Source organism: Lepisma saccharinum, chromosome 17 (genome assembly GCF_977018435.1).
Source record: "Lepisma saccharinum chromosome 17, izLepSacc3.1, whole genome shotgun sequence".
NCBI classification, from domain to species: Eukaryota; Metazoa; Arthropoda; class Insecta; order Zygentoma; family Lepismatidae; genus Lepisma; species Lepisma saccharinum.
In genome coordinates, this window is record NC_139245.1 from 32,895,598 (window position 1) to 32,918,272 (window position 22,675).

At 36.8% G+C, this 22,675-nt stretch overlaps 1 protein-coding gene across 2 annotated transcripts; it reads right to left on the bottom strand.

The window, feature by feature from the left end:
* Positions 1–1,991: 1,991 nt before the first annotated feature.
* Positions 1,992–21,630, bottom strand: LOC146001671 (uncharacterized). Of its 2 annotated transcripts, none has more exons than XM_083139293.1 (3): positions 21,551–21,630; positions 13,968–16,046; positions 1,992–3,755 (listed from the first exon to the last, which is right to left on the bottom strand). In XM_083139293.1, the coding sequence occupies exons 2-3, from the start codon at positions 15,932–15,934 to the stop codon at positions 2,540–2,542; spliced, it is 3,183 nt and encodes a 1,060-aa protein (XP_082995419.1). In that variant the 5' UTR covers positions 15,935–16,046; positions 21,551–21,630; the 3' UTR covers positions 1,992–2,539. The 2 variants fall into 2 exon arrangements, with proteins under 2 accessions (XP_082995419.1, XP_082995420.1); XM_083139294.1 differs by having other exon boundaries at positions 21,534–21,630.
* Positions 21,631–22,675: the final 1,045 nt, after the last annotated feature.

A 22,675-nucleotide genomic window follows, 5' to 3' on the forward strand; every position in this document is an offset into this window, starting at 1 on the left:
ATTAATTCACTGAGGTTTATAGCACAATTAGAGAGCTTGTTCTTTATGCTTTGTATATTCTGATAATATACAGAGAAAGTTTCATTTTGATTTGAGGGACCGGGGTTCAGGTGGATATCGCCGCACATGAGCATGAGGCAAAGCAGGTGAAAGTGCCGGGCGACAGTTTGCTTACCTCATGGTTGGTCCCCTTGGGAAGGTGACCGTGACATGGCTGCCAAGAGTCCAGGTACACATCCAGCTGCAGGAAATAAAAAGCTCCTATTTCCCAGGTTCCATACATCAAACTAAGCATCAAAACTATACGCTGACCCACTAGAAAACTGTTCTTCACATACACGGCGTTGAAACACACAAATATAAAAAAAAAAACCAGTAGAATAATTACACCTTTTGTGGAGAGAAAAAACATGTTTCGACTACGTTCCGCCATCTTTAATCATAAAGGGGAAATAAGAGACGAAGAGGATTATAAGCTGCTGCTTGCCACCAGCTGACCAACCACTGCAATCCTAGAACATCAGGACATCCTTTGTGCACCTGGGAACGTCTATGCACTTTAGTAACCATTTCATCTTGTCCTACCCATTCACCTTCTAGCCACGTGAGACTAAGATCTAGCATTATACGTATAAATAACAATTAGTATATAACAATATATATGTTTTTGGGAGGGGACAATATCCAGCTCTTACAGATTAAGTGTTATCTGAGGCGAATAACCTTCATCAATGCACATGTATATTATTAAAAGTCACATGTTTTTCATTTTCGTGTGTGAAAACATAGCCACATTCACATCTTTGACCAAAATCTAGGTTATATATAAAGTTCATTAAAACATAATATGGTACTACGCATCTAGCTGCTATTAAAATTATTACTACAGATCAAAATCTAATTTTAAGGCAGTTTGTGTAACCAAAAAATTGGTAACTTGCCCCATATTTGGTGCCTGGACCCTCCCTTGAAACAACTTTTAGAGGATACTGAATGTATGCATGTATATTAGTGAGACAGAGGGACAGGGAGGGTGAGAACATGGCAGTACACTGTGAAATTAAAGTATTGGTGTTCTGTTTAATTGATTATATACAACTTGTATATTATCAGTTTGCAAATAAATAGTTCTAAATATTTGCTTGCTCCCTTCCCTTGCAATGGCAGCCATTTATATAAGGGTCACATCAAATCTGTGCTTATTATTATTATTTCAAAACCGTACTTTAATTATGTGCTGTATTGTGTAAAATTGTACTCAATATATTGAACAAAAAAACACTGCAAATTAGTCAAATTTTGTGTTAACGTGCACGGGGCACTAAATTCTATTCTCGAGCAGGGTGACGAAATCTAGCTATGGGTTTGAATATACCTAAGTGAATTTCACTACAACCTTCATATAACTTGATGGATATTTCAAAGTTTGGAAAAATATATCTGGTGTGTGTGTGTGCATATTGTAGGTGCAATAGCACTGACTTCGTTACACTATTGGGGAGCAAGGTTGATAAAATACAATTATACATACCTACATGCATTATGTAGTTTTAGAGAGAGAGAGAGAGAGAGAGAGAGAGAGAGAGAGAGAGAGAGAGAGAGAGAGAGAGAGAGAGACCTCCCCACACACACAATGTATTCTCATTGGCATTTCACCCCCCCCCCCAAAGATAAAACTCAAGAGTTATAGGGCCTCTTCGATGGCGCAGTGGTAGCGTCGTCGCCTTGTAATTAAGGGGTCCCGGGTTCGACTCCTGGTGGAGGCACATAGTGGTTCGTATCCCACTTTAAACTCTAGGTCCAGTCCCGATTAGCCTTACTGTGCATAAAGTGGACTTAAAAACACCAAATCAATGAAGAGTTATACCTGTAATCATATGTACCATTCTTGCAAATAAGCATGGCACACTTACTACAAATTTTAATCCTACCCTTTTGCTACCTTATTTAAATTGCTGGGGAAAAGAAATAATTAATTATATCAAAATGCAGTCTTTATTGAGAAAAACTTGTTTTGTACTATTTACATGGCTGTTACTCACTATAAGTAATGAGCACACCCATTCTCGATAACTTACACCACCAAAAATAACTTTTATAACTGCTTTATAAGCATTCCAAATTTCAAGGAGATTCTTTAACCGAAAGATATACACAATTTGATACAAAAAATTTGCAAATATAATTTAATACAAAAGATGTGCAACTTCAAAAGAAGTAACTAAATGTCAACATGAAAAGATGAATTACAAGAATAAATAATTTATGGCAATAGTAGAAATGTTTAAAAAAAAAAAAGGTAGGATCATTGCTAAATTGCATTAGCAAAGTTATTAGAGTTAAGTCAAAATATACTAACAAGTAAAATATCTTCAGGTCCCTTTCAATTTCCTCATATTTTGTACACTGTGCACTTCTTGAACTTTTATAAACAGAAATCTGGCAATTGTAAGAACAAATGGAAAAACAAAGGTGCATATTACTGCCAAATTTTCACTCAACGTAATTAACTTAAACAAAATCGTAACTCAAACATCATTCAAGAAGTGCCCCCATGTGTGGTCTTTTGTTTTAAATGTTCTGACAAGAGATGAGCTACCAAGGTTTTTTTAAACGAAAACTTCGTACCACATGCTGCACACGAATATGGTTTCTGTCCTGCATGTATTATTTTGTGACACACATAAACTTGATAGAAACGGAATTCTTTACTACAATGGTCACATCGGTAAACATTTTTGCATTTCTTTGGACCCTTTTTCCTGTTACATGAGAAAGAACTTTTGCAAATCAAAGTAGGCTCCTCATTTCTTAAAGAATCTACAGAAACAACACTGCTTTCGCAGTTTATATCATTTATGGAGATTAAGTCAAAATTTTTTGCCAAGCTTGCATGATCACTTTTATGAATGTTAGCATGTTTATCACTCTTGCTGTTAGTTCCAGAGATTCTGTTCATCTGACACCCTTTTTCACCTCTTTTATAGTCTTTCGTGTCGATACCACTCTCACTTGAACCTGGACTTCTAAGGTGAAGCAGAAAATGATCTGACAGGCATTCCATGTTTTCAACTTCCAAACCACACAAAGCACACGATAATTGCTCACTGTCATTTTCTTCAGCCTGCTCTTGTTTTGATGATGTGCTTGAGTGATCCCCACGTGATGTACAATATTGGGTCCTACTGTTTGATGCATTCTCTTGATTGGAAATATCAAAATGCACACTACCATCATCCTCATGCAATGGTCCTGTGCTCAAAGATCTGTTCTTACTATTTACTTCGTATCCTACTCTCAGATTTCGGTTCCTGAATGTCGATGTAACATCGCAACCCCTACCTGATTCATTATATAACACAGTATCAACATTATCCGGTAATTTTGAACCACTTTTATTAACATTTCCTGTAGAGTACCTAACCCTGTTCACAATCTCACATTCCTGTGATGAAAGACGACAATTGTTACTTCCAGCAATGCCTGAACTACTTCCACATGAGATACCTCTTACAAACTTATCGCAACAACTATTATTAACATGTAGTTTTCTTACTTTTCTCAGTTCCTTTGAAACATTTTTGGGGCCCAATCTACTTTGATCTCTTCCATTTGAAGTAATACTGGAATTAGTACCTTGTTGTATGCTTTGTTCAGGAACTTCTGCTATCTGATCAAAAGATGAATGTTGAGCTCGGTGCCCCATTCTTTCAGGTGCTTTGCAGGAAGTAAATGGAGATTCGGTTTCTTTGTTCCTGAAACAAAAATTGTAATATTAGCATTAAAAAATATATCAGTATTCGAAATAATACTCGAAACAGGTTACTAATTATGAAGAGGTTATCTTGGGATATCAGTTCCGATATGCTTGTATTTGTATTTCTGTGCCTCATTTGGCTAATTGTGATGAGGATGAGTGATGATCACATGAAATTGATGAAGAGACACTCAACAATAACACACATGTCTAGGCTGGGAATTGAACACAGGAACTTCGGTGGCAAGTCAGAAAGTTTATTCGAAATAATAAAAAAAATGTTGTAGCTTAAAATTTCCACAAATATACCCCAACAATTTAATAAATTGTTTTTTTTCTCATAAATTGTAAGGTAATCTCAAAGTAGAGTTCACACAACATATCTTAAGTTTAGTGTAGGAAAAATACATTTATCACAATTAATTATTTAATGCATCGCCAAACTTGAAAATGATAGTTGTGCTTTTCCATTGACCATATATTTGTTTAATGACGAACTTGCTAAAAGAACCATGTCAGGAAATTTAAATCTACAAGTTCTGGAAGTAAATGCACTTAAAATTCACGAAACAAGAAGGAAGGAGAAAAATAAGCCTCATAATTAAGGAAAATGTAACAAATAAAGGCACAAACTACTGAAAATGACCTAAAAGCCAAAAGAAGGCTGACAAATGCAAAGAATTAATGTTTTCTGGTTCTAGCTGAAGGCAAACAGACTGATATTCGGTTTAGCATTGTCTTCTAGGCTCAGAAATGAAGATGATTCTTCATCAACTTCCGAGCTAGAGTCAGCATATTCCTTGTTTGACCAATTACTAGCTGTTGGAATACAACAATTTAGGTATTTTTCTATCCAAATTGATGAATGTTAGTGCCAGAAAGAAACAAATATGTTGAGCTGCTGGAAACATTCGTGGATTTCAACACCAAATTATATTTTGCGAACTTTCTTAAATAAAATTATTCAACTACTAAACTCCATACTCAATGCATGTGATGCCATACTATACTTGTGTTTTCAGTTTTGTTTTCTATTAATATGTTGGGCGAATACAGTTTCTGACTTCATATTATTAAAAAGAATGTAAATATGTCAGCACAGGGTTTCTCGCCTAGTAGAGACACCTGCAGTAAAGTTGGCTACTCTCTGCTCGTTCTCAAGAGCTGTTACCAAATTAACGACTTCTGGACTTAGAAAACTTTCAGGGTGGTCAAGTAACTTTTGGAGAAGTGTGCATTTGTAACATAAGATGTTGAAAATGTCCTTGTATACCACACATTTTTTCACATCTTTCGAGAATGATCACTTAAAAAATGCCTCCTCATACTTTTACACGAGTTTGTTTTCACATAACAACACATAAAAATTCTCAGTTTTAAAATGTACTTATGTATAACACTTATAGAGGTTTATCACCTATAACCTCAGCAAACAATTGTGATTAGACAAAAGTGGCAGAAAAGCAAAGTAAAATAAAGCAAAGTACACAGAAGTGAATATAAATAAATCTTTCTTCATGACGCATTCAACCTTATGAAACAAATACTGAAATTCACGGCATACATAGAGGTGCCAGGTTGGGACGGCATAATCTGATCTTGATACAATGTTATGTCTATTGTAGTGTGCTTATCGAAGAGAAACTTCACCTCGGCTTGGAAAGCTACCAAATGGGCCATGTTTATGAGCTGATGGAAAATGCACATCTGATCTTGTCAGCAAGTGGCATTGCTCCAGTCACCAACAAGCATGCACTAGAACGTACTGTATTTATGCAAAAATAAAACACTGCAAAGATATTGAAAGTATGTGGTTCACGAAATTTTACTAAATACAAGTGCTGTGACTTGGAATATTGGTAAATATGCGATATCGCCCGGATGATTTCTTCAAATTTACAGGAGAAAGTACTTACTGAAATGAGTTTCTTTAGCATTCTGGACGTTCTTGGAGGTATTTTCTTTCACAGAAAGTAAAAACTTCGTAGTTTAATGCTGCTGAACAAGAATTAATAACTTTTTACGTAAGAAATTGGCATTGCCTGCCACATTATGCCGTTGTTTCTATTGTGTGCGTGCAGATGGCGAGAGCGTTGAAAGTCACGCGATCTCTGCAGTGTTTACACACGTGCCTTCTTTTTACGAAAATTTCTATTTTTAACTATGTTCGCCGTGCTTTCTTTTTTTGATGAATTTAGGGGTGAAATGAGTGCTAATGGAACCTAACCTAACAGGCCTAACCTAACCTTGTGTGAATGGTTTGTGGGGCTATCCGTGGATGGTTTGTGGGGCTACCCATGGATGGATTTTGGGGCTAACGTCTATGGTTTTTGGGGCTAACGTGCATGGTTTGTGGAGGTAAACATGAAAAAAAAATCGAAATAGTACGTAATTTTCCGTCATGAAGGTTTGAAACACTGCTTGCTCACTGAAAATCGACAAAACACAAGCTGGCACATCATGACGCGCGATGATCCATTACGAGTGCACGCCATATTGTCTATTACAGAAGCGGAACAAGTTAGACAAATAATCAATCGTAATATGAAAAGTTGACAGTATTTTATGGAAAAGGCATAACTTCACCTTAAAGAATGTTCCGCAAGGCAAAATAGGTAAGTACCAGTGGTAAAATTAAAGAAATAAATGAGTTAAAGGTGTCCGGGCATTATCGCATATTTACCGGAATATTTTCACATGCATCTTATTGGTTCACTTTGTGAGCCTTGAGTTGCAATGTACACTTAATCTAATTACTTTGTGCAAATGTTCAATAAAGCATTGTGAACATAGAAAAGTATAGCTATCTACTTCAACAGAGACAAGAGAAGCAAATTCAACCCACTTCAGAAATAGCTAAGTGTATAAAGAAAGTTCTTTATATCCTGAAAAAGCCAAATATGCATATGTATATATGTAGACTGCTTTTCACAGCTGAGTCGTTCGTGGAGTGGCGGCTAGCATGCCGGGCAGTGAGAACACATTAGCTGGATTTAAACCAACAGCTTTATGCTGACCTTGGTACTGGATGAGTCGGTGCTCCAGTATCCAGTTTGCACATGTTTGTGAAGTGTTAAGGTGTTAACAAGTGTTTCAGATTGTTTTGTTTCAGTTTATGTATTACTGGTGCTCTTCTGCAGCCTAATAATGCCATGCTATATGTACAATATAAAACAATGAATTTTTATGTATGAATTCTTGAAATGAAGTTAAAAGGCATTTTGCAGCAGAATTACCCGATGTTCCTGTTCCACACAGGGACAGTGTTCGAAAACTTGTAAAGAAATTTAGGGAAACAGGGTGTGACGTTCCTTTCTGGTGTTCGCCACTGGATCACGGATTACTACGTCACGGTAGCTACCCAATCTCCTTCTGCAGCGGAGTTATGAGACTCTCCTTAATGTTATGCTACAATGAGCATTCTCAGGACGAAACGGTTTGAACAAAAAAAATAGCTTCTTGCTATTTTACAAATTTAATAACACATTTTGCCTTTAAACAATCACTGCAAAATAACAATAATATTCACAAACGAAATCACATTTGAATTAAGTTGCGGCTTTACCTATAAAACAGTGTTTTTCACTAAATAAACATCATCTCACGCAACTCAACTTACTTTTTCCATTTCACGCACTGTTGTCCTCGCAACCGAATCAATAAAAGATTGGACAGTTCTACACATCTTCACAAACCGGAAATGACTTCCACTTCCGATATTGCGTGTAACAAATGTACAGCAAAAATTACAAATTTAAGCCAATATCAAAATATCAAACAACAGTATTGAAACTAACAAATAAATCAAATGTGAAATTAACAGAAAACAAATAAAATATTTCATATGGTCAAAATAAACAAAGCGTATCAAGTTCTCCTCCCATACAAACAAAGAAAATTGAGGCAATGTACATGAAGGAAATTTTCTTTATAGAATAAACTTCTTCGAGATTACTTCAGAACTCTTCACTCTTCATGCAAACTCGCTCTAAGAAAATTCATATGATCCTACATTTTTTAATCATAAAAACAAATCTTCAAACTATCTGTTCTCTTGCTTTGTGTAGAACTTCTTTTCTTTCTTTTGTCATCCTTTCCACATCTTCTAAGAGCTTCTTAACATTAACAGCTTGTTCTTCATCCAACTATACATTTCCTAAACATTTGTATTTCCAAACGTTTAACTTCTGAAATTGTTCTGGGCTTAAACTTAATTATTGACATTGAAGTCTCACATAAAATTATATATTTGTTCCCTTTTGGACCTTTATCATTTTCAACTATGGCTGTCCTTTCCCTTCGACTTCGCCATTCATTCTCAGATTGGTCTCCTGGAACTAAATTATAAACATTGTGAACTTCTAATTCTTCTGGGAATTATACCTAACGTCAGCCCTCTTTCGGTTTAATAATAATCATTACAGGAAATGAAATTCAAGTTGTATCCAAATCATGTATACAAGCCAAGCATTATCTGAATAATTATATGGCTTTGTAAACTCTTCTTTATCCATTTTCTTCAAAGAATGTGCAGGACTCTCGACGATTACTTTCTATGATGGAATATACTATTCAACCTTCATAATGCAACCAAAAGATAGATTTTCATATACATTTGATAACACATACTTCACATCTTCACGTGCAAGCTTATTTGATAGAGTGTTTTACAAGCGGTTTCTTTTTGTTTTCTGAACTGTCTTCTTCTTCCTTCTTTTTCTCCATAGATCAAATATTTCTTTCTTCTCTTGCCACTTTAATAATTCTCCTTCCAACTTTTTCCTCTTGGACAACGAGACAGGATAAGGATTGGAGTAAACATGTTCTTCACTGGTTACATTTATTTCGCAGATAGAATTCCTAGATAATCCTGGCTTGTCGGTGAATATTCTTGTATATTTAAACAATAAATTAAATAGCTGATCCTTTTCCTCAACTCTCAAAACATCTGAAGCAAAGGCTTTATCTCTTATGTCTGATTCTGTTGCAGTCCACTCATCAGCGTAAGCTTCTTCCTCCGCTTTCGTACACTGTATTAAGGCTGTCTTCTCCCACGACTCGCCCTTCTCTGAATCTCCAGCGTTAGGAAGTAAATGTTGCTCTACTGTGTGTCCGCCATTGATCAGATACAATTTTTCTGCGCCTGCATCCAGAGTGGCTTTGTATCTTCGAAGGAAAGGATAACCAAATAATAAGTCAGCTTCTAAGCACTTGACCACATATACCAAATCTTCAAATATAAAACCGCCAATTTCAAAATTTATTCGCCTACATCCAGCTATCTGTGATCTTTCTTATCCAGCAAAATCTTTTAATATTACGCCTGGACACTTCTGCAATTTAAGACCTGGTAATCGCTTTCGTACTTCAAGCCAAATATTATAATTCATAAGGGTACATTCGCTACCCGTGTCCAGAGTACATTTTATTTGGAATCCTAATACCTCGACTGAAATTTCAGGTTTCTTCACATTATCCCTATCTTCTTCCATTACCGTCTTTCTAATTTTTAAATAATTTAGAGGAGTGGCTTCGATATTCAAGTACAATACTTCTAACGGATGTTCTGTTAGGAATGGGTATTCACTTTCGTCGCTTTCTTGTACTTGCATGCCCTTCATTGCAAGCGTAAGAGTACCGCTTACAACGGGCGCTGGGCTAAACCCAGAACTTCATTGCAGTTAATTTCCCATGGCGACGCTGTAACTCTAAGATTACTGGAAGGTAGCTCTTCCGTCTGTATTGCACACTCTTTTCGTTCCGGAGCTCTTTGATCTCTTCTCCAACTATTTGTGTACGGCGTAGTCCTTCTATAAAGTCTGATACTTGTCCAGTTTCTATTCTTCCACCTTCCATCCGGGAATCGCTGTCCTTCTCTGGTGATTTGTTCCTTCCCATTTCCGCTCTCTGCGCTGCGGGATCCTCCAGGATTATTAGTAGAAGTTGTCATCTGTACTCTGCGAACTCGAGGTTGGTTAGGTCTCCTTTCTTCTGCTTTATTACCGTCACCTCTCCACCCATCTATCTGTTCTGAGGCTTCGTACTTCCCCAAGAAGTTGGTCAACTGGTCAATGTTTCGAGGATCTCTTGTCAATACTAGCTGCCGTATTCTGCATGGGAGCTGATGAATAATTAAACTTAACACTTCTGTTTGGTCCACACGTTCGACCAACTTACAGTATGACCCGTAGACATCCCAACAATAATCCTCCATAGAAAGACCTGAGGATTTGGAATATCTTCTGTTTCTTAAAATCTGGATCTCTCTCTGCTTCGCTTCTGCAGAGGCATACTGTTTTTTAAACGCGGCACAAAACTGTTCAAAAGACTTCCACCTTCTCTCGTTGGCAATAAACCAGGCTTTAGCTTTCCCTTTCATTACAGAAGGAAGCACCTTTAATCTATAGTGCCTAGGCATTTTCATTATGTCCATGGACGTTTTCAGTTCTTCCAAATAACGCTCTGCTGATATGGAATTTATTTCTCCGGTAAATTTGCTCAGAGAGTTAATATCCGACATTCTAAAAAAATGTCCAGTGTGAGATGGACTATGAGAGACATCAGGAGATTTATCAATATCTTCTCTGGGTATCCCTTTTGTACTTTGGATACGTCTTCTCCTCTTATGGTTCCTTTTAGTCAACAATTCAGCAGAAGATACAGATTCTGTTGAAGATATACCGGAAATCAAAGGGTCATTATCATCTCTCACCCATCGAATATTTTCCACAGATCTGTCAGTATTTCCAGCAGTCATTCCTGGATTTCTTGGCACAGATTTTAAATGTAATCTCTCCAACTTCCCTAAAAGGAATTCCTCCATAAAATAGAACTTCTGGTTAATTTCCTTATTCATCTTCTCACTGTTCTGCAAATTCCTTGAAGTACTTCGCTGATCCACGACGGATTCTATCCTTGCCCTTACGGTGTCCAATTCATTCATTACTTTTCGTCTGTCTACTTCCCAAACTTCTTCTATCTTATTTAGAGCATCTCTCCCTTCATCAATTTGTTTTAACAAATCACATCGCACAGCTTCCAATTCTTCTTTGTTTTCTTGTCTTCTGTCTTCTATTACTTTCATCATTTCATTTTTATCATCTTTCCGCTCATCCTCAATCTTCTTCATCAATTCTTCTCGGTCTGCTTTCATTCTCGTCATCATTTCCTCCTTATCATTCCTAAATACCTCCTCTAAGTTCCTGAAAGCTAGTTTAGTTTCGTTTCTTCCGTCTTCAATAATCTTCATCAGTTCCTTTTTATCCTCTTTCCGTCCTTCTTCTATCATCTTCCTCAATTCATTCTTATCTTCTTTCCTTCCTTCTTCCATTTTCTCAAACCTCTTTATCATTTCATTCTGATCTTCTTTCCTTCCTTCTTCAATGATCTTCCTCAATTCATTCTGATCTTCTTTCCTTCCTTCTTCAATGATCTTCCTCAACTCATCCTTATCTTCTTTCCTTCCTTCTTCAATGATCTTCCTCAATTCATTCTGATCTTCTTTCCTTCCTACTTCAATTCTCCTTAACCAGCCACAAAGTACCTCCATATTTAAAGTAGCACTATGCGATTTGCAATTTTTACAAACTAAGTCACCATCAGGAAGAAATTCTCTGGATATTGGCAAATTTGCACACCCTAAATGGAAATACGCCCCGCATTTCCTGCACTGAAATATTTCGTCCAAGGGCTTATCTTTATCATCACAACAACTCAATTTATCCATTTTCTTCTTGCTCTGGCTTCTCAAAATTCTCCTACTCATACCTTGATATCTCTACAAAATGGATCACATGAGTTACATGTGTTATCAGACTTTGTAACGCTCGACAATTTCCTCATGACTTCACACTGCACAAAACACACGTTTTTTTTTTTTTACACGATATTACAGTTACAATTTATCCTTTTACATCATCGATGCCTTCACGTTGAGCGCCAAATTTATCTGCGACGTTCCTTTCTGGTGTTCGCCACTGGATCACGGATTACTACGTCACGGTAGCTACCCAATCTCCTTGTGCGGCGGAGTTATGAGACTCTCCTTAATGTTATGCTACAATGAGCATTCTCAGGACGAAACGGTTTGAACAAAAAAAAATAGCTTCTTGCTATTTTACAAATTTAATAACACATTTTGCCTTTAAACAATCACTGCAAAATAACAATAATATTCACAAACGAAATCACATTTGAATTAAGTTGCGGCTTTACCTATAAAACAGTGTTTTTCACTAAATAAACATCATCTCACGCAACTCAACTTACTTTTTCCATTTCACGCACTGTTGTCCTCGCAACCGAATCAATAAAAGATTGGACAGTTCTACACATCTTCACAAACCGGAAATGACTTCCACTTCCGATATTGCGTGTAACAAATGTACAGCAAAAATTACAAATTTAAGCCAATATCAAAATATCAAACAACAGTATTGAAACTAACAAATAAATCAAATGTGAAATTAACAGAAAACAAATAAAATATTTCATATGGTCAAAATAAACAAAGCGTATCAAGGGTCTGTTCTTAATAAGAAGGAAAGGGTGAAACAGTGTGTGCTCCCTGAAGAGGAAATAAAAGACACTGAAACAAGATTGGAACATACTCCTCAAAAATCCCTCCAGCGCTTTGCACAAGAAACATACATTTCCATGTGTGGCGAGCTACAATGCTTTTTAACCTGAATCCATACATTAGAAGAATTGAAAGAAAATATCAGGAGAGAAATTGAAGCAATTTCGGAAGAGGAACTGATACTTCTTAGTGAAAACTTCTTAAAAAGATGTCGTAAATGTGTGGATGCAGGAGGACAAGATTTCCAACACCTCTTGCAACAAGGCATGAGCTCATTTTAATTGTAACTATCAATGTATTTGTACGAGCTCATTTCATTAAATAGCTAGCAGTTTCAGTTAGGCGGATGTTGCATCCAGTTTGCCGGCAGACAAACTCTCATTGTCCAGCATGTTAGCAGCCACTCCATGGGCCACACGACCATGAAAAGCACTGTATACAAACTTCTTGCCTTAACCTTTTAATGAAAGTTGGTCATTAAAACACCACCATGTGGGAAGAATTAACATATTCCTTGAAAACTATATGTAATGTTCATTTACATACATATGAAAGTATGACACTAAAATGATGAAACAATATATTTATTGTTACTATTTTTAACACATGAATTTTGAAAAATATAATTTTTTCCAAGAAAAATTATGCAATGCTATTTCAAACATACATATGAATGGGGTATTAGCTTTGCAGCACCATACCTTGCTGATATGTTTTACATGTAATAATAATAAAAAAATGTTCACAGCATGCGATAATTAGGGATGCAGCGGAAGACCTCAGATTTTCAAAATTACTGGAAAAAATTTGTTTTTAAAAATTACATGTATATATTCCAATTTGTTTTAAATTAGAGGACATAGATTGCATGTGCTATAAGAGTCATCTTTTATTATGCTTCCAGTAGAATCTATTTTCCGGAAAGTTATAATACTTTTCTTATACTCCAACATGACTTGGCACAATAGTAGGAATATACCACTACTATAAACTACATTTTTTTCACTAACTTTATAGACTATTATGGTGGCCATGGGGAGGTGCCGAATGTGAATTTTTGTGTAAAATCTTGATTGTTATTTTTTACTTATAACTTTCATTATTGGATATGACAAGTAAGAAATAACACTATTATAACAAAATAGGTCTGTGCAAATCAACTGTGTTCTACAAGAAATTGAAACCAGTTTTCTCTGTGGATAACATGTCCAGTCCTGAAGCATGAATAATAACATTAAACCATATTTAAAAGAGTTTAACTACTTGATATCATTTCCACAGTAAAACATTTCAACGAAGTGACACAATAAAAGGTAAATGTAAAGTGTTCCCCTGTGCTTAGCACCACGCCATGAAGGCATATAGGGGGTGTGGGGGTAATGCCCCACACTTTCTTGATCCGGTCGTGAGTCGGGGTGATGTGATCAGCATCACGCCCATGACCGCCTTTACCCCCCAGGTACCCATGTTATTCGACGCTGGGTGGGCGCCGGGGCCGCTTCCATCGTTAGAAAAGTTCCCGGATTTGAACCGGCCGGGGATCGAACCCGGGACCTTTAGCATGGTAGTCAGACGCGTTACCGACTGAGCCACCGTGACACAATATAAGTAAATATTGTGCATATCTCTTACCTGTTACATATCATATCCTTTGTCCTCTTCAGAACTGTGTTTGACTTTGCACTCAGGACATCTGTCATGGAGGATGACTGTTTCTCCCTGACTCTCTGATCAGACTTCTTCGCATTCTTGGTGTGTTGCGAAGATAACCTTTCACTACACACTTCAGAAGATGTCTCTGCTTCGACACGAGTTTTGTGATTCTTGCACCAAACATTTTCACTTGTGCAAACACGAGAGACGCTTGGATAATGCTTGTTTGAAATTTCCTTCGATACATTATGCATTGTTCTATTATGTTTCTCTTGCAAGCAGTTGTTACATGCAGAAAAGTCTTCTGGTGTTAATGCAGACTCATTTGTCTGACAGATTTTATTCTTCCTGAGCTCACTATCTTGTTCATTTAAACCACATTTACACTTTTTAGAATTTGTGCTGTTGAAAGTGGAAATTAATGTGGATGTCAATGAAGAATTTTGAGTATTTACTTTTTCGTTAACTCTAGTCACTAAATTTTCAGCAGATTTTGAACGAAAAGGTTGCCGGTGAAACACACCAGCATTTTGAGCAATGGGAGGGAAAATATCGAAATTATTCTGCAAGATCAAGTTTCTAGGATTTTTAACAGAAAAGTTAGGCCACTCTAAGGAAGTTTGACATCTGTAAACATGGAGAGAGCAGCTGTTTGGTTTCGTTACTGCTCTTGAATTTACCACACTCCTCTTAGTAACTCGAGTTACAACATTTGCACACGAAAAGCTACTAGAGTCCTTGTTATTTAAAATAGGTGCTAAAGAATAACTTGCAGTTCTGGTATTTGACATCTGACTCAGGTCTCTTACATGTTTATGTGTATGAGGCAATTCTTCAGAAGTTAAATCAAGTGGAACTCCATTTCCAAAATTTTCAGTTTCACGTTTTCTTAGAACAGATGATATCTTCATCCTATTTGATATTATTTGCCTGTCTGCGTCACCATGAACACACAAGTCAAGTGGGTTATGACTTTCACTTTCAGAAATGTTCGGTCGCATATTCAAATGACTGCGTTTCTTTACAGACAAATCTAGCAGTCCCTCAATGCAACTTGTCTCTTGAGCATTATTGGCTAGGCCATCATTTTCTTCCTGATCAGTTGGTTCAAAACTAATTGTGTCATGGTTCAAGCTTATATCTGGCAAATTCAAGGCTTCATTTACCAGTGTGGTATTAGGATTTGAAACTGCATTGGAACTTGACACTGTCTCCAAAGAATTCTCTGCATGAACTAGTTCATTTGGCACATCATAACTTACATCAGACTTTATATCCACTGAAGGCAAATCACATGATTCTGAATTTAGACCTTCATTTTCATCCTGATCAGTTCGTTCAAAACAATTTCTTTCCTTGCCCAAGCTTCCATCTGATAAATGCAAGGATGCACCCACATGTGCGGTATTAGCACTTGATACCGTCTCCAAAGCCAGCTCATTTGACACATCGCAACTAGCATCACACTTTATATCAACAAAAGACAGGGCACATGCATCTGAGTTTACATGTAGATCCTCATCTGAAGGTGTATCGACTTCACCACCAAATTCACGCTTAACTTGTACACTTTCCACACCACACAATTCATATTCATTTAAATCTGCTTCATTAAAATTTTGATTAGTAGCAACAAAATTCAACTTTTCAGAGGATGCTATGAAGGTAGTTGAAATTCTAATTTTTGTAGGTGTAGCAACAGTTTTCAAAACTGTAAATGCGTTATCAATAAGTGGCTTTGTATTATTAGTGGTTGATATTGTGTCTTCCAATTCAGTCTCCATTTTGTGACTTGGTTCTGCAGGCACATCACTAACAGCAGTCAGCAATTTATTCACAATTGCATCAACATCATCACTTGTACAATTTAGATGCATACGTTCAATGTGGTTGATTGAGCTTTGGGAATGAAACAGCTCTTCATGTTTGACTTTAACAACTGCCATATTTACTAGCGAAAACGAAGGTCTTTTCTAATTCTTCATTCAATTCTTCTCAATAATGAAAAGTATTATCCATTTTCTCTCTTAACATGTGGCAGTAAACCACATCTAGACGCTGTGAACAAAGAAAATAAACGATCATTAGAGAAATAAATTTATCGAGATTTACATGTTCACAAAAATTACAGTAAAAGTAGTACTTTAGTATTATACGGACTACCTCCAAATCATATTCTGCCAAATTGATTCCCACTTATGAAACCTGACTGACTCATGTTTAATTTAACATAGACAAATGAGGTAGTCTGTATAATACTAAAGTACCGTAAAAGTTGAGAATGGCTGACCAACCTACCCAAAAATAACCACCTTATAACAATTTACAATTTCTTTCTTTGAATGTGTTGACAACTCATACATTTAATATTTCTAGCAAGTATTTATTTTTCTCTTCTTTCTGTTAGAGCTTCTGCATAGTGTAATGGTTTGTATTTTCACCTCTGGATTAGATTTCTAATGGAAAGCCCAAAATTCCAGTCTTGGTCAAGCACCGTGAGGCAGGTCCGCAGCTAGAACTGATCTCCAAAGAGTGGGTGCTCACAGATTATCATTTGGGCTTTGTAAATCAAGTCCATTTTTCAAAAGTACTAAATGAAGGTAAATTACGTGTGTGTGTGTGTGTCTGTGGGCATTAAGTTAATATTATACAGATATTTACATCATACACGAGAAATGCACAAAATTCAATCGCAGTGCCTACTGCCTAAGCCAGTGGTTCCCAAAGTGTGCACCACGGCACCCTGGGGCAGAAAAACAGTGGCGATGGTATATCAAACAACGAAAAAAGGGTAACAATTGCATCTCCAAACAACGGATTTCTTTATTTTTACACAAGATAGTATGTTTGCCTAACCTAACCTTGCCGGAAATGGTTTGTGGGGCTATCCGTGAATGGTTTTTGAGGCTATGCATGTATAGTATTTGGGGCTATTCATCAATGGTGTGTGGGGCATTTTTCGGTTAAGAAGGTTGGAAACACTGTACACCCACTGATCCACGACGCTGTGCCCGCCATATTGTGTGTTACAGAAGCGAAAAAAGGATGAACAAAAATTACTGTTATGGACATTATTTTCGTGAGAAAAGCAAAATGACACACTACACAATGTTCCGCAATGCACAATCGGCAAGTAGGAAAGTAAGCCACCTGCTAGAAAGTTATAAACAATTTTCTAAATAGTCGGGAGGGAGTAATGTTTGTGTATATATAATGCCCTGTTTTTGTATCTTGTTACTTTTGTACTTGATACAGAGGCTGACGAAGACCTTGCTAGAAGGTTGAAACGTTACGTTTAGTTTATGTTTTTAATAAAATAAATTACTGCCTTGGTCAGTATATTTAGTTTTTCATAATCATGGAAACAAGTCTTAATGGTGTTATAAACGAAAGTAAAAAATGATGAAATAAACTAGTGAGAGGTGTTGTTTGGAGATGTAATTGATACCCCACAAAGAAGTACTTGGGAGACTGTTTGGCCTACAGGGTTTGTTCGTTGCTGTCTCCAGCACTTTTTTACTGTTTACTTTCAACGCCAATGTATCATATTTAGTATCGGGTCACATGGAGAATGGATCCAGACACTTTCCAAATTTCACTAATTGTCTTGTAGTGTACAGAAGAACGATTTTCTTTATTGTTATTATTAAACACCAGTAATTCATGTGTGGGAAACTTACAGTAACTTTATAATCCCAGCAACTATTGGGAAACTAACCTAAACCTAGCCAAATAATTGTATTGATATTTATTATGAGGTATCACATTGCTTATACGACCCGTAACAGTTTCATATATCGGAGACACATTTCTTCATTTTTACAGAAGAAACTACTTATGGAAAATGGGTAACAGTTTACTATATCGGAAACACATTTCTTCAATTTTACACAAGAAACTACATTAAATGTCTGTTATATCGGAGACACATTAAAATTGGATATTTTGTGTTTCGGATGGTTCGTACTTACCAATTGTGTATTGCGGAACATAGTTGAAGGTGCCATTATGCTTTTTACAAGAAAATAACTTTGATTTTTCACATTACAAGTAATTCTTTTGGTTCCTTTCTTCCGTTACGGAACATACAATATGGCGTGTGTGAGAGTTGCTGTTTTAAGTCCATTTTATGCACAGTAAGGCTAATCGGAACTGGACCTATAGTTTAAAGTGGGACCCAAACCACTTCTGCCTCCACCGGGTATTGAACCCAGGACCCCTTGATTACAAGGCAATGACGCTACCACTACACCATGGGGAGGCCCCATACAATATGGCGTGCACAGCTGTGGATCATTTAGCGTCGTGCTTCTGTTTTGTCGATTTGGAGTGGGTATGCAGTGTTTCAACCTTCTTAACCAAAAAATACCCCTTCTGTGTTCATTATGTCAACACAAACCATTGACGGATAGCCCCAAAAACCATTCACAATAGCCCCACGGACCATTTCTAGCAAGGTTAGGTAAGCATAGTTAAAAAAAAATTCTCGTAAAAAAAGGCACGTTTGGAAACACTGGCGAGACCGCGTGACTTTTGACACTCGCGCCATCTGCAGGTACATAATGGAAACAACAGCATAATGTTGTCGCTTTGCACAAAATGCAAGTTTATTATACCCAAAGTGCTTATTTCTTGTGCAGCATTCTATGGTGAGAAAATACCTAAACGAACTTTCAAAATGCTACAGAAACTCATTTTCGTAAGTAGTTTCTACTGTAAAAATGAAGAAATGTGTCTCCGATATAACAGACATTTACCGAAACTACTTATGAAAATGAGTTTCTCCAAGGTTTACAACATTTGTCGAGGTATTTTCTTTTATCGTGGAATATATTTGACCGGGAAATCATGCATTTTTCAAGAGAAATATCTTATAGATGCACAATTGCCATTGCTTTCATTTGCTTGCCCTACTACAACCGGATGCTTCGTACGTTTGATGATGTAAGCCTGTGCCAGTGTGTCCAACCTCCCTTTTTTACTATGCTTGCCTAACCTACACAAATCTAACTTAACCTTATCCGAAATGGTTCCGTGGGCTATCCGTCAGCTACCGTGCATAATGGTTCGTGGAGCAATCTGTGAATAGTTTGTAGGGGCTATCCGACAGCTACCCGTGCATAATGTACAATTTGCACAAGTGACAAACACGATAGTAGGTATTTTTCGCTGAAGGAGGTTGGAAACACTGCATAACCACTACGGTAGTCAACATTTGCCTGCCATATTATGTGTTATGGAGGCGAAAAAAGGAGTCAAAGAAATTACTCTCTATGTGAAAATTTGTGTTTGTTTTCGTGTAAAAAGCATAATGGCACCTTGAACTATGTTTTGCAATACACAATTGGGTAAATATGCGATATCGCCCAGATGGATTTCTTCAAATTTACAGGAGAAAGTACTTACTGAAATGAGTTTCTTTAGTATTCTGGACGTTCTTGGAGGTTATTTTCTTTCACGGGAAACTAAAAACTTCGTATTTGAATGCTGCCGAACAAGAATTAATCACTTTTTACGTAAGAAACTTGCATTGCCTGCCATATTATGCCATTATTTCCATTATGTGCGTGCAGATGGCGAGAGCGTCGAAAGTCACACGGTCTCATCAGTGTTTTGAAACGTGCATTTTTTACGAGATTTTTTTTTTTTTAAAAAAATACCGGTAAATATGCGATAACGCCCGGACACCTTTCACTCATTTATTTCCTTAATTTTATGACTGGTACTTACCCATTTTGCCTTGTGGAATATTCTTTAAGGTGAAGTTATGCCTTTTTCCATAAAATACTGTCAACTTTTCATATTATGATTGATTATTTGTCTTGCTTGTTCCGCTTCTGTAATAGACAATATGGCGTGCACTCGTAATGGATCATCGCGCGTCATGACGTGCCAGCTTGTGTTTTGTCGATTTTCAGTGCACAAGCAGTGTTTCAAACCTTCATAACTAAAAATTACGTACTATTTCGATTTTTTTTTCATGTTTACCTCCACAAACCATGCACGTTACCCTAAAAACCATCCACGGGTAGCCCCACAAACCATTCAAACAAGGTCAGGTTAGGCCTGTTAGGTTAGGTTCCATTAGCACTCATTTCACCCCTAAATTCATAGAAAAAAGAAAGCGCGGCGAACATAGGTAAAAAGAAGGCACGTTTGGAAACACTGCAGAGATCGCGTGACTTTCAACGCTCTCGCCATCTTCACGCATACAATGGAAACAACGGCATAATGTGGCAGGCAATGCCAATTTCTTACCTAAAAAGTGATTCATTCTTGTTTGGCAGCATTCCTAACCTAACCTTGCCAGAAATGGTTTTGGGGGCTATCCGGCAATGGTTTGTGGGGCTATCCGTCAGTGGATTGTGATGACATAATGAACACTAAACACTAAAGTAGGTATTTTTCGGTTAAGAAGGTTGAAACATTGCATACCCACTCCAAAACGACAAAACACGGTAACACTTTACTATACCTGAGACAGATTTCTTCAAATTTACAGGAGAAAGTACTTACGAAAAATCATTTTCTGTAGCGTTGTTGATGTTCGGGAATGTAATTTTGATTCATTTTAATGCAAATGCATGTGGTTTTGTACGAAAATCTATTTCCGACGCGCTATTGCTGCTGCCGCCATTTGCTTCCTGCATGAGAGCACAATACGCTCTCGTATTGTCCGTATATGCTAAATTGAACGAAAGGAGTGCTAATGGAACCAAACCTAACAGGCCTAACCTAACCTAGTAGGCATACCTCGTCCCCGTGATGGTTTGTGGGGCTGTCGTGAATTTTTGGGCTAACGTCAATGGTTTTTCTGCTTCAAGGAACGATCAACGGTAAGCTATCGCCATGTTGTGTGTGGAAATAAACAAGAACAGTAAGTACTCGTAAATGTTAGAAATATACATTACTTTCCTAACAAATTCAATTATTTCACCTAAATAAGTGTTCCGGAATGTAGAATAGTACGTTAGCAATATAAAAAAGTGCGAAAGAAATGATTCCCAGGTGTCTCAGGTATAGTAAAGTAGTACCCAAAACACAAGCACGGCGCGATGATCCACGACGAGTGCATGCTATATTGTCTGTTACCCAAGCGTAACAAGGAAGACAAATAATCACTCGTAATATGAAAAGTTGATACTATTTTATGGAAGAAGGCATAACTTCACCTTACAGAATGATCCGCAATGCAGAAAAGGTAAGTACCAGTGGTAAAATGAAGGAAATAAATGAGTTAAAGGTGTCCGTGCGTTATCGCATATTTACCCACAATTGGTAAGTACGAACAATGCAAAACACAAAATATACGATTTTAATGTGTTTCCGATATACTACACTGTTATCAAACAATCTTTATTTTGGCGATAATTACATTTGTAAACAAAAAATTAAATAATGATAATGGCGTTGGATTGGAGACGCCAGCAGGAAAAACTACACGATAATTACGATATGATGAGTTTCTCTGATGGTTCACGTTACAAGTAAAAGTAAATAAAAATGCTGAATGTTTATATTATGCAACAAAAAACTGATATTAACCTGAGAGTGTTACAAACCTGAACAAAAATATGTCATGTTGACAATTCTTTCACAGTTTTCTTCACTTTGAGTGACTTCGACGCTTTACGCACAGATTGCTTTCCCTAATCATGTTGCCAGGTCATAGCCTGAATACTTCCAAATACGAATCAAAATTAGCAGTCATATGGCAACTGTAAATGGAAGGGGTGTGTGTCACGGAAATATTTTAACCATTTTAACTATCTTCTGATATTTATAAACAGCACATATTAATCGTATTCATTTTACACAATAACACAAGACCATGTTGTATTATTATGGCACTTTATTTTAACATATACTACTTTTTACTTATTTGTTTAATGGCATAGGTAATGGTCCTGCTGGTTCCACAGCGTAATTTCTATCTCCAAACACGTATATCTTCTCTCCAGTGATGTGCGTCTACGCGTAAACAACGATAGTCTACATTCTACACGTAGATTACGTAATCTATGTAAACAACATGGCAAAAGGTGATAACTTAGCAAAGGGCGCCGTGGAATTAAAATAAAATTATACTACGTATCAGTTGCTGATGTGTGAAGAGAACTTTTTATACTCTTTCTTTCAAATTCGAACAATTTCTCACCTAGGAAGAAACCTAATATAGGAAATATTCTAGTGTTTTATGGTAAAAAGACCACTCTTGCCTCACGACTGCAATCTGTTGTCTTTTTTGCATACTATTTATCTTCTTCCATAGTTGATGATAGAAGAGAAGATAAATTTTGTTGTAAGTAGGATTCTTTTCATTTCGTTAGGAAACAATATAGTTAGAAATGTCACTTTCCTTACATGAAACCCTTGAGAATTGATTTTAATGCACTTTAGATTGTCTACGTAGTCTATGTAAACTACAACCCAATGTAATCTACGCGTAGATTACGTGTAGACAACGCATGTAGACGTAAACTTATTCGCGATTAAAATTAACCGATGTGCCATCTGGTGGGATTTTCAGGGAGTACTCTAAGTAGGATACGTTGTGTTGAAGTCGTTTAAAGCATGGGGAATATGCGAGAGAGTAAGGTCTACTGTTCAGGTTTTTTTTGCTCTAAATCGTTTTATGGGTCAGAACAAATTAAAAGTTTTCATGTGTTTCCACCCCGTGGAATCAA